At 44.8% G+C, this 14,262-nt stretch overlaps 1 protein-coding gene across 3 annotated transcripts in view; it reads right to left on the reverse strand.

Moving 5' to 3' along the window:
- PPP2R2B (protein phosphatase 2 regulatory subunit Bbeta) overlaps window positions 1–14,262 on the reverse strand; it is a gene marked incomplete at both ends in the record, with an annotated part of 481,997 nt that overhangs the window by 272,060 nt on the left and 195,675 nt on the right. For 2 of the 3 annotated variants that reach the window (XM_084252163.1, XM_084252162.1), the window contains one exon: window positions 13,960–14,153. The exons of the other annotated variant lie outside the window; for it this stretch is intronic. In XM_084252163.1, coding sequence (XP_084108289.1) covers window positions 13,960–14,153 — 194 coding nt within the window. The remainder of the gene's footprint in view (window positions 1–13,959; window positions 14,154–14,262) is intronic. 3 annotated transcript variants of the gene reach the window in all.

A 14,262-nucleotide genomic window follows, 5' to 3' on the forward strand; every position in this document is an offset into this window, starting at 1 on the left:
TGTAAAAATAAATAAATCTTTAAAAAATCAGGTTAAACACAATTTACTTAGCACCTGTGCACCAAGCACTGCATTGCCCTCTTAGAAAAGACTAGAGACACTAACATGTGATGATTACCTTTCAGGGATATCTTTCCAGTCAGAGACACACCTCCTCTTTTTGCGTCATTCTGGCAGCTGTCTGGACCTCAATTTTCACAGTCATGAAGTAAGGACAACACTATACCTCTTGAATTGTTACAAAGAAAGAGCTGGCAGAATTCAGGAAATAAATTCATGGGAGAACGTGGATTCCAGGCAGACCTTGTCGATAGCAGAGAAGGGGAAACAGACATGAAGGAGCAGGGAAGTGAGCACGACCTGGGGCTGTGAGACCCAGGACAAGACAGCTTGGTTGCTTTGAAGATCAGTCAAGGGAGATTCGGGAGATGAGTGGACAGGCAGAAAACATTACGATTTATAAGCACAGGAGAAACTGTGAGCAGACTAATCTTAAAGGGTCAAACAACAGTAGGGAAATATTTTTTACCTTTCCAGCATGTACTACTATCTGAATCAAGGCCATCTATATGAGTGACTCAAAGGCAACTGGCTTGTCAAGTAACTGGAAAAAGAAAAAAAAAAATCTGGCCTGCACAATGGGCTCCAATTCAAGATTCTCAGACTTATAGGGAAAATTCTGATCAGAAAATTTCCATCTCAAATTGTGCTGAGGAAGCTTGGGGGCTGAGTAAGCATGTTGGCAGCAGAAGCATGCTAATCATATTGCTTTTGCATTTTTGTACTTCACCGTAGTGCACAGAGTTCCTCGGGTCCTGCAGAGACCTTAGCATCTTTTTGATTTCTGACCCTGCAAGGGGTTCAGAGACCTAGAGGGAAAATACACCTTTTTCACAAATGTCACTGTACCGAAAACTTCTCCTTTATGTCCTATGAAGTGACCAGAGGGTTCTGATTTCCAAAGCTTAGTACGACAGTGTTTACCCACGCTAACCCTACAGAGTGGGGACAGGATTAGACATCAGTCACTGTAGGAGACATCAGGTGGAAGCATTGAACTGTCCCAGTCTCTTGTTAGTTCAGGTTCCAGGGAGCTAGTCTCCCTTCTGTTTCATCTTCTCCTTTTAAACTAGCAGCAATGATGAGGCCTGGCAGAAAGTCCCCATGGATCTGTACCTCTCTAATCAATTGCCCTCTCAACCCTGTCCCACCTGCCTTGACATTCCAGATAGAAGACAAAGATGAGATATAGATCTTAATGCTATGATCCCAAATAATCAAGACTTGAGGTTTCTAGAAACTGCTTTAACACTCTTCATCCTCTGAGATCTCCTACTAAGCACCACTGATCTTCATCCATGCAACTGCCCATCTATCTCTTGCCCACATATCTACACACCTTTTAACCACATCATTTAAATTTTATCTTCTAACCGCTTATGTTATTGCTTATGTTTCAATTAGTCTTCTCACTTGGTACTTCAGGAGAAAAATGCCCCAAATATTCACACAAAATGAACGAAGATTTAAAATTGACTCCTAGCTATAATCCCTAAAGTCTGCTGAAATGCAGGCTCAATCTACTTTGAAAAGGAATGAAAAATCACTCACTACAAATATAATCCAAGTCATAGCTTATAATATTTGTCCTTTAATTTCCAGCAAATACTGCTATTTTTGGTGAAAGCTAGAAACATCTGGAAGTCTTAAGTCAATGTAGTTAGTTTTCTCAGATTTCCCTGGGTTCAGATCACATTCAACTACACATAGTATTAACCCAAAAAAGTTAACATAGCTTTCAGAAACGTCAAATTTGAACCTCAGGAGAGGTTAACTCATTAAACAACTATACTGGGTCAATCATTCCTTGAAGTTACCTACTCACTAGTTTGAGGAAAATTAACATTTCTGGGTCACTAGCTTCCATATACTTATCTACAAATGATGCCAAGGACCCATGAAAGTCATTTTACTTAATGTGGCTGGGAGCTAAACCCCAGAGAACAAGCTACTCACCCATGTATTTAATGGTAGAGGCTGAGGACTGAGCTTGGCTCTCGTCTCAGGAGGGGTAAAGCGACATAGAGTTGGGGGAAGGACAAGGACAATGAGGTGAGATTAAAGTTCTCTTTCTATATCTTTATGATAACATAAGTTCCCTAGGATGAACTTCAATACTCTGAAAGTCTGTGACACTGAGAGGTTGAGGCAAAAGGACCATGGCAATTATAAAGGTATTCCTTGGAACATCTTTTTAAGAAGATAATTTACTGTCTTGAACCTTAACTGTGTATCTCTAATATCCCAGCCATCTTGAATTTAGAAGCTTGTTCTAGTAACGAAAAAATATGATTTGGATTTGTGTAATTATTCATCACACAACTATTATTGGAAAATACTGGAAATAATCTAAACTTCCAGCATAGGTGATAGCTAAAATTATGGTTTAACTATAAGATGTTACAGAAAAATGCTCATGGTATTGTGTGTGTGACCCAAACATACAAACAACAATAGCTATGATATTATCATGCATATAATTATAGTTTTCATCCAATAGTCTCTGTCTCTCTCTCACACATACACAACCTGGAAGAAAAAAATCCAATGATTATGGATGGGTCTAGAGGGAAATTTTCTTTTGTTTGTATTTATTTAATACTAGTAGAATATAAACTATGAGAACAGGGTGTGTATCCTTTTTAAGGAACTGAATATCTTTTTTTTATAGTATGCCTAGATATAATTATTTCAGAATGACTATGAAGTAAACAATTGAGAGGACACTGCTTAGAACAGGTGTGGTATGTGTGGTAATACCAGAGGCAAACATAGCTCAGACAAACACAGCTTGTCTGGATTTTGAGGACAGAGTCATCTACCCAAATAGATCGAAGGATGCTTGAGAACAAGAATTTACACTCCCCAGCACAGTCTGCATAGTGTCTGGCAATAAATAAAAGAAATTTGGTTTAAATTGATGTTTTTTCCCCCCTACTTTCAAACACTGGAAGAAATTGGGACTTTCCTCATTTCTGAAAGACCCAGATTCCCTGGGGGCTTCCGAGCCCCTCCAGGGAGTGTACGACAGCAGGGAGAAAGAAATTCTATTGTGCCTGTCAGATCCTCTCATTGAGAGCTCAGCCTTGCCGATTGGCACTTGCTCTTCCCTGTCAGTGCAGCAAGATGAGCAGCGCCCTGCTCACCAGATGGTTATTTGTTCCACCAGCCACCTTTGCTGCGTCCCTGATTCACTCCAGCCCAGGACAGTCTCCAGCAGTCATGCTGGAAGGCAGCTCCTGCCAACAACTTTGCCAAATGGCTCCTCTCAAAGTCATGGGCTGCCCAGACAGACTGGCTCCTCCATCTGCAGCAGCTCTTGGCAAAAAGATGCTTCCCTTCCTGGCTCCACCTCTTTGGCTGCACCAGCCCCATCTTGCCAAAAGGATGATCTGCCCCATGGTTAGGTCCAACCAGGTCCAGAGTTCTGGGGCCACCCAAAGCCTGTGACTTTGACTCCCATACTCACCCCTGGGTGCAACATCAGAACACACCAAGGAGACCCAGATGATCACAAATACAGACATAACGCTTCATAGAAACTTAGAGCCAGAAAAGTCTCTAGAGAACAAGGCCCTCTCCTGCATCTTCAGCCTCGTTTTAGTAGATTAGGAAACTGCAGCCCAGAGAGTAAAAGTGACTAATTATGGTGACAGGACTGGGAATAACACTCAGGTCTGCTGTGCATTCCACATCACTGCTTACGATACGACACCGCCTTCCAATTTTCCCCCTCTTCACTTCCAAATTCTTGAGAAAAATTGGACCATTTGTATGGAACTGATTCAAAAGACTATTTCTTTAGAAAAATGAATACTCTTTTCTGTGTCAACATTACAGACTTTTGTTCTGAACTGGTGTATCCCAACACTATTCTGAGGTGACCTGCAGAGTTTAGGGCTGATTCTGAGGATACGGCCAGACCTGGGAATAACTTTGCTCTGTCCCTGCTGCTGGGTAACCTGGGGCAAGTAATAATCTCATTCTATTTTGACTATTCATTTAAAGGGGTATAAAGACAATGTAAATTTGCAGGCTATAAAGATCAAATGAGATAAATATTTGAAAGCCCGAAGTCTTTCCCTGGCACAGAGTAAGCCCATCACAATTGCCAGCAGGAAACATTGTTCTTTGCAAACAGTCCAATCCACAGTGGTTCTGGAATTCACAGCACTATGCACATAGAGTTAGGTATGCCAGGTAGCCCATTTTCTACAGTAGGAAATTCAAGTTCAAGAGCTAAAACAACTTGTCCAATTTTCCTGAGAGAAGAAATGGAGGTCCAGCTATTTCATGCTGCCATTTTGCTAAGAAATGGAAACCAGTATCTTAGCTTCAAAGATGATAAAATCAGGCAGAACACGTGAACAAAGCAAATGTACATGGATAATCACTGCAGCATCTTATGTAACACAAAAAGCTGGAAACAGTTTTGTCTTCATCCACAAGGGAACTACTAAGGAACTACTAAATAAACCAAGGTTCAGTCATACGGTAGGGTGCTGTGCAGCCGTATGTCGGCATCCTGACATGGAAAGATCTTTCAAATTTATCATTCAGTGGGAGAACAAACAAAGGGCAAATAAAACAAGCAGTATGCATTCATTTATGCAAATAAACAATCCCTCTCCCAGTGGTATATCTGCACGTCTATATTTAAATGTATGAAAATGCGTGGAAAGATGGCAATGCGGAAGCCCACCCAACCATCGACAATGGCCACCCTTGGGAGACGTTGGGGATGGAAGGTGACTCATGCTTTGCTTTATCTCCTTCTTCAATGCTTGAATCCTTTCAAGGGAGAAAGTGTTTATGTATTATTTGCCTTATCAGTCAGGACATAAAGGCAAAGAGGAATGTGAACGACAACATTTTGGTGGTTGTGAATCAATAGTCCACCTAGCTTGACCTCTGCAAAGTTACACGAGCAATCTTAGTCTTCCTGAATTTCTTGTGTAACACTCCTCATTGGTCAATCACGTTCTGCTAGTATTTTTTATGCAGGGATTCACAATTTATCTCTTACACCACCTGTGGATGCTCAGCATTTGGAAGCAATATTCCCTATTAGAGCCATTTCCAGTTTCCTACACTCCCCGCCTTGTGCATCTGCTGAGGGTCACAGAGCTGAGTTCCCTCCCTTAGTGCAGGGGGTGGCCTGCTATTCTGTAACTACTTCGGGTTCATCACAAAACAGGGATTCATAGTAGCAAAACTAGCAATGTGTGATGGAGGAGGCTGGCAGTCACTAGCATGGAGCCCAGTGCTCCTGGATGCAGCCTCTCACCGGCAAGGTACTCTGGCATACTTCATCCAGTGGCCCTGTCCTTCTCAAGTGAAAAACACCTGCCTTCAGGAGCCTCTCCAGACCCCTGTACTCCATGCATCTTTTTAATCCTTGCCTACATAGTACCCTCCACTTCTCTACGTTTGTTCTAAGCAATCAGGCCTCCTTCTGATTGAGAATCTGACATCCCCTCCACGTACCCAGTCCTTTCCATTATCCATGATGACACTTCCCCCAAAGAATCCAACATGATTGCTGTGTTTTCCATGGATGTCGCACATGCATAGTCTCTCATCACTCCCCTAGTGAACTCAGAGCACAAGAACTCAAGGCTTGCTGATCATTTCAGATAAAGCTCCTAGTGGGCTTATAAAAAAGAATCTGGGGGCCTCCCTGGTGGTGCTGGGGTTAAAGTCTCAGTGTTATCAAGCTATTGCCAGCCACTGTGGCATGAGTTCGATCCCTGGCCAGGGAGGTGACCCACATGGCCCAGCAGACCTCTCCTGTCTCACCCACTGCTCCCCTCAGCAGTGTATTTCAGTAGATCTGCCTGTTCTGCTCCCTACTCTGTCTCTGGTGAATGCTCTCACCCCCTGCACCTCTGGCCTTCACCCCAGTTCTTGTCTGCATAAATAAAAATAAATCTTTTTAAAAATAACAAAGTAAAAAAGAATCTGGACTTTCAATGGGATAATTATGTCAGAACTGATCTGTAATGTCAGATGGCATTTCAGCCTGAACCTGGAGTCTGACCAAAGTGACAAAAGGAGGGAATGTGGTGGTGAAGACAAGTGTGGTGAACACAAACTCACGAATGGGGCAGTGAGGGGAGCCATGCTGGTGGGCTGCCCCAGCCTAGAGGCGGCCTCAGACACCTCAACATGTACATGCAAAGGCATCTGCCACCACACAGCTGCCTCTGCCCCTCCTTTTGCTCAGCTTAGGCAACTATCTGAGTCACCATCAGTCTGGAGAATGGGACCCCACATGGCTCAGGGGCCCACCTGGGCTCAGCTTGGGAAGTGACTGTGAATGTCCCAGGCTGGGATGAAGGACATGGAGAAGACCAGAAAAGCCCAGCTAATTTTCATACTTGGATTTCACAAAACCATATCTATTTTCCTTCTCTCCCCCCAACCCCCCACCACCTTTCCTCTCATCATGGAGTAGAGTGAATGTGCATGAGGAGTCAACTAGGGATTTCAGCACTGGGTGGGGGAATTCTCCCTCCCTGTGGGAAGAAGGGGAAGCCCAGTCCTGTCATTGCCTTGCTGGGAAAGGCTGTGTAGGGGTAGGAATGGCCACGGAGCAGGTTTTCTAGGATCCCATGCAGACGGGGTAAAGGAGGAGAGAGTCCTGGAGACCTCGGCGGGTTTTCAGGCTTTTATTGGGATTACCAGGTACATGGCAGGCAGCCTCCCAGCCCCCAGCAAGTCTTCACTCTGGGCTTGCCGGCCTTCTCTCACATTCTCTCTGCTCTTCTCATGGCTCTCTTCTCTCTCGGCTTCTCTGCTCCTCTGCTTCTTTCTCGGCTTCTGCAGGCATCCCCGCAATGCCGCCCTTATAAACTCAGTCTCTCAGCCCAGGTGTACCCATTTCAGGTGCCTGCCATCAGGCATGCATTCAGGACCACAGGGTTCCCTCATCTATCCTAATGGCGGGAGGACAGAAAAGCCCGATACTTTTTCTTTACCCTACAGGCTGGAACAAGTGAGTGGAGCTGGGATGGCTGCAGTATAGAGGACACAGCCTGCAATTCCCCACCCGAAATCCTGACACAGGCAGCAGGGGTGGGCAAGTGCAAAGCCTAGGCCCAGGCGGCTGTGGGTTCCGATCTGCTTCTGTCACTTACAGGCTGTAGGGTAAGGTAAAAAGTATCAGGCTTTTCTGGCCTCCCGCCATCAGGATAGATGATGGATCCTCGTGGTCCTGAATGCATGCCTGATGGCGGGCACCTGGAGTAGGGTGTGGGCCTATGTAGATGGGATTCACCTGGGCTGAGACTGGGGTTATTAGGATGGTGTCACAGGGATGCCAGCAGAGAGGAGAACCACGAGAAGAGCAGAAGCAGAACCACAAGAAGAACCATGAGAGAAGCAGAGCAGAGAAGCAGAGAAGGCCGGAGAGCCCAGAAAGAGTGAAGACTTGCTGGGGGTTGGGAGGCCTGCCAGCCTCCCGGCCCCCCCAGCACCCCAGCCTGCTGTGTACCTGGTAAATCCCAGTAAAAGCCTGCAAAAGCCACAGAGGGCTCCAGAACTCCTCCTTCACCCATCTGCTCAGGTCATAGAGATCCTGTTCTGTGTCCTGTCCCGCCGTTATACAGGCACACTACCTGCATGTGTTGCTCTGCTTTGTGGAACCTTGACATATCTGATTCTGAAAACTGCTGCTAATGCAACGATTCTCTCTCGGGTGTTAAGAGAGATGAAATGAGTAAACCCACTAGGAACACCTGCAATACAGACAGTCCTTAACCAGCCTCAATGCTCCCCCCTCAGCTAAGTGTCTAAATTGGGCCCTCCGTCTCTTCACAAAGACCAATAGCTAGAGTCTAGGAATGTCAGTCTACAGCTGCGCTCTTTTCATTGAGTGTTACCAATATTTTGACAGGACTGACCTAATATTATTCACCCCAGGTTCATCGGTACATTTCTCAGCAGCCTTCATAAAGGCCTGGGGATCGCCCCTGGGGACCTGGATGCTAATAATGAACACTTGCGAGTGATTTTCAATGCACTGGTTATTATGTTTAGTAGCAGAACATCTCCAACCCCCCAAAAGGTCATTTGCTGTAGTATAAGGCAGTTTCTTCCCACCTTCCATTTCAGGTTTTTCTGAGAACAGCAGAGAACTCGAACATTCATCCATATGCATTGGAAATACTATTCTGAACTGGTATTTGCATACACATACCAAAGCAACTTAAGGACCAGGGCAGCTCTCCATTATATGACATGCCTTCCGATGCCTTCCCAGCACCTTCATATTAAAAGTCATTTCCATGTACCTTTCCAGTTTTATTTGTTGTAGCTTCTATTCTTCTTCAGCACATGTGGGTATGTACATGAGGCCGGAGAGAAGCAGAGACCTTTACTTCCTCATGTATTATTCTTGTGGCCCTGAAAAACTATAATATTTCCAGATCACACGGATCTCAAGTTTGGAGCCCCTCTGAACTCAACTCTCCCAAGACCAGACTCTCCCTGTTTGTTGAGAAATGACCACTATAGTGTGATTTGAATAATATCAGTGTATGGATAATCATGCTTAGCACATAGTCCAGTGAGAGGTACTTTTTGTTATAATTTTTTTTTATATTAAACCAAGATTGATTTTCTCATAATTTTTCACTCATTGGCTCAAATTCTGTTCTGGAGTACTCTTCTCCTAGGCATCTCATCTATTCTAATGGCATTAAATACCTTTAATATGCTGGTGACATTCCAAGTCATATATCTAGTCCAGATGGAGCTGGACTAGACATATGCAGGTCCGTTCTGACATAACTATCCCACCACAAGTCCAGATTCTTTTTTATAAACATTCTGTCTAAAATAATCAGGGGGCCATGAATTCTTGAGCTTCAGACCCATATCCCATATAGGTATCTACCTGCTTACCTGAGAGTCTCAGTGACGGACTAGCTGTCTCACAGGCCCCTTGAACTAATGAGTTTCTAAAGTCTTTTCCCAGTGTCAGTGGAAAGCCTTATTATACTTCATTCTCATAGCAAGGTCCTGGGGACCAGCCTTGACACTATTTCTATCTACTTTTCCATTTATACCCAACTTGAGCACACCAAGTCCATCTTACCTATTCTTCTACAATGTGGCTCAAATCCATCTAATTCTGTCTGTCTCTACTGCTGCCACCATCCTGGAATAGGATGCATCTCCTGAAGATCCCCCTGCTTTCCACCCATTCACTCCCCATCCTGCACAGCAGCCAGACTGAGCTTTAAAAAAATAAAACCTTATCATATTCTTCCCCAATCAAAAAATCCTTTAATGGCTTTCGATCCATCTTTGGATAAAGTCCAAACTCCTTATGGACAACAAGGCTCAACGTGAACCTTTTGGTCCCTGAATCCCATGCCAATTTCTTTTTTTCTAACATTTTATTATGAAAAATTTCCAACAAAGAGTGAAGTTAAAAAAAAAAAAAAGACTGTGAATCTCCATACAATGACCTCTTGGATTTTACCATTCCCATTTTCCACTTGCTCTCCCACCTACCTATTCATGTTTCCTTTTTTCCATCCCGGCACTAACCTTGGTTTTGGGTGAATTTCAAAATAAACTGCAGACTCCAGTCCCAATGTCCCCCACATTCTTGTCCCCTACATTCTTCCTCTTGTCCCCTTCAGTCCCCTTATAGCCACATTTTCATTTCCAATTCTGTCAGACTATTTTCTATCCCTGGTTTTGTATCTATTGTCTCTTCTACCTGATAGGTCTTCAGCTCTTAATTCCTAACTCGGCCCCCAGTTCTCAGCTTTTAAACTTTCTCTGAGAGCCTGTCCCTGAACCCCCAATCTGAATTAGATCAGCTTTCTGCCTCACATAAGACCCAAGACACCCTGTAATTACCCTAACTGTTGCCAATCACAGTTGGTAGCTACATATTTGTTTAATTCCTTGTTTAATGCCTACCTCTTCCACTCTACTGAGAGCTACAGGAGGACAGATACTGTGTCTGTATTGCAACATGTTCAGTCACTACTGCAGAAAATCAGTATTTGTTGAAGGAATGAAAGGCAGGATAATCAATAACTAGAAGGAGCTACATGGAATTAGCGAATTTATTCTTGTTTTACGTGTGCAAAAACAGTGCTGTGTTTTCATGGATCTCTGAGAGAAGGGAGAAGACATTTGCTGTCAGGTTATAACCAGCAAGTGCATTAAGACAAATTGCTAAGTATAAGGTGATGGCAAGTGGCTGAGCCAAGAAGAAAATGTGGTAGGTTTCAGTGGCTGCTCCTTCCATGAGCCCTTCCCTTCACTGTCACCCCAAGTCAACACATGATCTAAGGGAAGACAATGTGCTTGCTATGTAGACACAGCTCAAGTCCAATAACGATGGCTGTTAAGTCTAGAGGACATCTATTGAGGTCTGGCTTTATATTGGGCACTGTTGTGAGTGCTTCCTCTGTGTGACATGATTTCTGTGGCACAGGCTCCATCGCCATTCCCATGTACAGCCAGGGAAACTGAGAACAGAGTAGCTATTTTAAAACATGTTCTTTCACTACCCCTTCTAATTGGATTGTCTTTTTTGAAAACTCCACCCATATAGAATATTCTGTCAGCAGCCCCACTTAAGGATAAGAAGATTAATCTAGAAAACGCAGATGGAACATTCAGTTGGTTCTAGCAAGTCAAAAAAATACAGAAATTCACATATAGCTCAGAGATTGGAAAGATGAGCCTTGCATGGGAAACTTGGAGTTCCATATTTGAAAAAGTCAATAAAGCCATGTGATAACTATTTTTGTGGTGATTCCAACCCCACCAGATGCTCTTCCTCACATATAATCTCAATCACCTGTAAATGATCCCTTCCAAAAATTTCACCCAGATGGGAACTCAGTTTACACACAAAGATAAAACCATTGTGATCTTCCCTATAACAGGCACTGAGGGTTAACCCTGACTCTGTGTGTGTGTGTGTGCGTGCGTGCGTGCGTGCGTGTGTGTGTGTGTGTGTGTGTCTGACATTAGAAAGTAACATCTCTGGGTCTCAGTTTTTCGGTTTCCTTATTTGAAAGGAGAAATAACATTATCCATTTAGGGTGTAGACATATTGAAATGCTACGACTATAAAGCTCAGCACATTTTGTGATGGCAACTTTTAAAAAGGAAGATGGGAAAAGGTAAAGGATGGTGGTAACTGTAATGCTCAGAATGAAGAGTCATGGGAAATGCCTTTAATAAATGCATATGGAGGGAAGGAAGGAGGGAGGGAGGGGAGAAGGAGATGGGGGGTGGGAGAGAGGGGGATGGGGGAGAGAGGAGAGAGAGAGAGAGAGAGAGAGAGAGAGAGAGAGAGAGAGAGAGAGAAGCAAGCTTGGGTAGAAGTGTCCTTTAGCGCCTGCATTGCTCTTAGCTGGATGAACTTGCCTGCAGCTACCACTTACAATGCAAATTGAGCTTAGAGTCCTTCACACTAACTACACAGCAAAAACCTTTCAGCTTTAAATAGAATACTGCAGTGTGAAATGATAGGAGCAAAAGAAAGAAAAATTCAGAGATAAATGTGAAGGAGATTTTGGAGAGAAAAAAATTCTGATATTTCTGGGCAAGTAGGAAGAATATGCAGAAATACCAAAAGGCAACAAGAACAATAAAAAAAGTCTATAGAAGAACCTAGAAGTTAATTCCCTGGAAAGTGGGGTTAAGTCAATAAAGGGGATGAGAACTTTGGGTCAAAGCCCCAATGAAGAATATTGCAACAAAGAATATTTTGATCACGGCACTTTCAAGGTATGCATGCGCTCCACAAAGTGTTCATCAGAGGAGCCTCTTCCCTCTGGCCAGAATGAAGCATTAACAGGTCGAGACCACAGCAAACTTCCTGCTCCAGCCAGCCTCTGTGATTTCCATTGTCTAAGTTCCACTGAGTTTCATTTTCTTCCTAAGACATTCACTAAATCACATAAAGAAATTTGGAAGCCTACCGTGAAACAAAGCTTTGCTTAATTTTGAATGTGGTTTGTGTGTGTGTGTGTGAGTGTGTGTGTGTGTGTGTGTGTGTGTGTGTGTGAGAGAGAGAGAGAGAGAGAGAGAGAGAGAGAGACTGCTTTAGAAAGATTTTGGAAAGCCTTTTACTTAAAACTCATATCTCATGTTTGAACCCAGACATTTTATCCAGAGTCATCAAGTTCTTATGAAAATGCTGTAAAATAAGAACCAAGATTAGGTAGTATCTAGGGCCCTATAAACAATAAGGGATGGTATTTTTAGCTTATTCTACAGATGACACTCCTATATTCGTGACCCCATTTGCCCATCTTCCCAGCTCAGTAAGTTTCCTTTGCTGCGACTTGGAAGAACATTGCAATATAGAAGAAAATACGAAGGCAGCTTTTTCTTTGTTGTCACAAACAGAAGTGTCCCCCAAATGCCAACAGACCCAAGGCCAACTTCTCTCTCAGATGGCAGGCTCAGATACAGCGCTAACGACATTCTACCCGGTAACTGAGTCAGTGACAAAGCACTCAGAGAAAATCTTCTAACCATTGTTATCACCTCAATAAAAAGAACCGGTGAGTGCAGTGCTTGGTAAGGAAGAGGAACCGACCGAACATCTTAAGGCAGAACTCAGGCAACTCTTCTTTATCTTATGTAGCACCATGGACATGTTAGGCTTGGAGCTCTCCAATAACAATGCTGAATGGAGAATGTAGCTTCAGTGGTACACTGGGCATTCTTTCTATGTAAAACTTCCAGAAGTTTAGAAGATGCTCCCTTGACTCCCAAACTATCTTTTTATTTCTCCCAGCATGAACTTTTACTGGCCTCTCTCACCTGTCTCTGGTAGTCTTGAGTCAATGAAATATTACAGAAGATTTAGCCTGCGGAGCATAAGGGTACTAGTAAATGAACATACCTTGCTACATTTTCCTAAAGCTCTTTTACACACATTTTCTTATGTGGCTATTGCAATGGAATAATGCAACACTTTACATGAATGTTAAGGATAAAGGCCTCCAGGTACAAAATGGAAGGAAAAATACAAAAGTTTTGGTATTTGGAAAAAAAACTGCATCCGCTGGGTTCACACACAAAAGAGGATTCCACCTGCTGACTCCCACCCCAAGCACTTCCCTCAAGGCTAATGTCAGAAGGAGCTGGGAGGGACTTGGGGGGTGGGGAGGGCATGACAATTTCACCTCTTGGCAAAGCTCAGCTTACTGAACCCTCTCGCTTTCTGCTGGCTGTTGAATCAGCAGAAACTACTGCTGCAGAATTCATAATGGTGATTTTTAAAGGCCCTACTGAAGGCATTGCTCGCCCCACGTGTCAGACTCATGGCTGCCCCAGAACAGTTTCCCCAGCCACCTTTTTATGCCTTGCTAATGCCCTTCCGAGAGGAGAGGGGCTCGCCCTTTTGCAAAGGGCCTTTTGGGTTTTGATTGTCTAAGCAGGTAACCCGGCCTGAGAGATGAACCGGCAGGAAATGAAACCATGCCCTCCCTTGCAGCCGCCGAGACACACAACATCATTCCGCTCAGGAAGGGGAGGACCCACGGTGCCTCCCGGCCCCTTCCTTTTCATCTCGCGTCAAGACCCCTGCAAACATTGGGGAAGGGAGGTCATCTCCCTTCTGGGGGTCATTTTTCTCCAGCCGGGAGCCCCGCCCTGAAAAGCCTAATCCCCGAGGGCCATTTTAACTCCCGTGGGCGCCGGGTCCACCTGCTGCTGAATGCCTGCTCGCCTCGCCGAGCCCGGATGGATGTGGGGCGCACTGGCGGCCGCCCCTGGGAGCCGGGTCCCCGCCCCAGCCCCGGGCCGGGAGCGTCTCGGCCACTACGCGCCCCGCTGCCCGCCAAGCACTGCGATCTGCAACTTGCGCCCGGCCCCGGCGGCGGCATGCGGCGGGGCTGGCGTTACCTTCGGTCGCATAGCTGTGGTCGCGCAGGAAACTGTTGTTGATTTTGCGGGTATCAATGTCCTCCTCCATTGACAGCAGGCTTACTTGCGTGGGAACCAGAAGCCGGCAGACAAGTATCCATGATCCCTCCCCGCAGCCAGTCTCACAGGAGAGGGGGGCAGGGGAGCCAGTGGGACTGCACCATGGTCCGAGCCTGAGGAGACGGGGAGGCGGAGAGAAAAAAAATAAAAACCCGGCAATGGAGCTGTCACCTCCTCCACTCGGGATCTCCGAGGCTGCGGCGGCTCCTCCCGCGGTGCGCT

This window comes from Talpa europaea (assembly GCF_964194135.1).
Source record: "Talpa europaea genome assembly, chromosome: 13".
Classification (NCBI taxonomy): domain Eukaryota; kingdom Metazoa; phylum Chordata; class Mammalia; order Eulipotyphla; family Talpidae; genus Talpa; species Talpa europaea.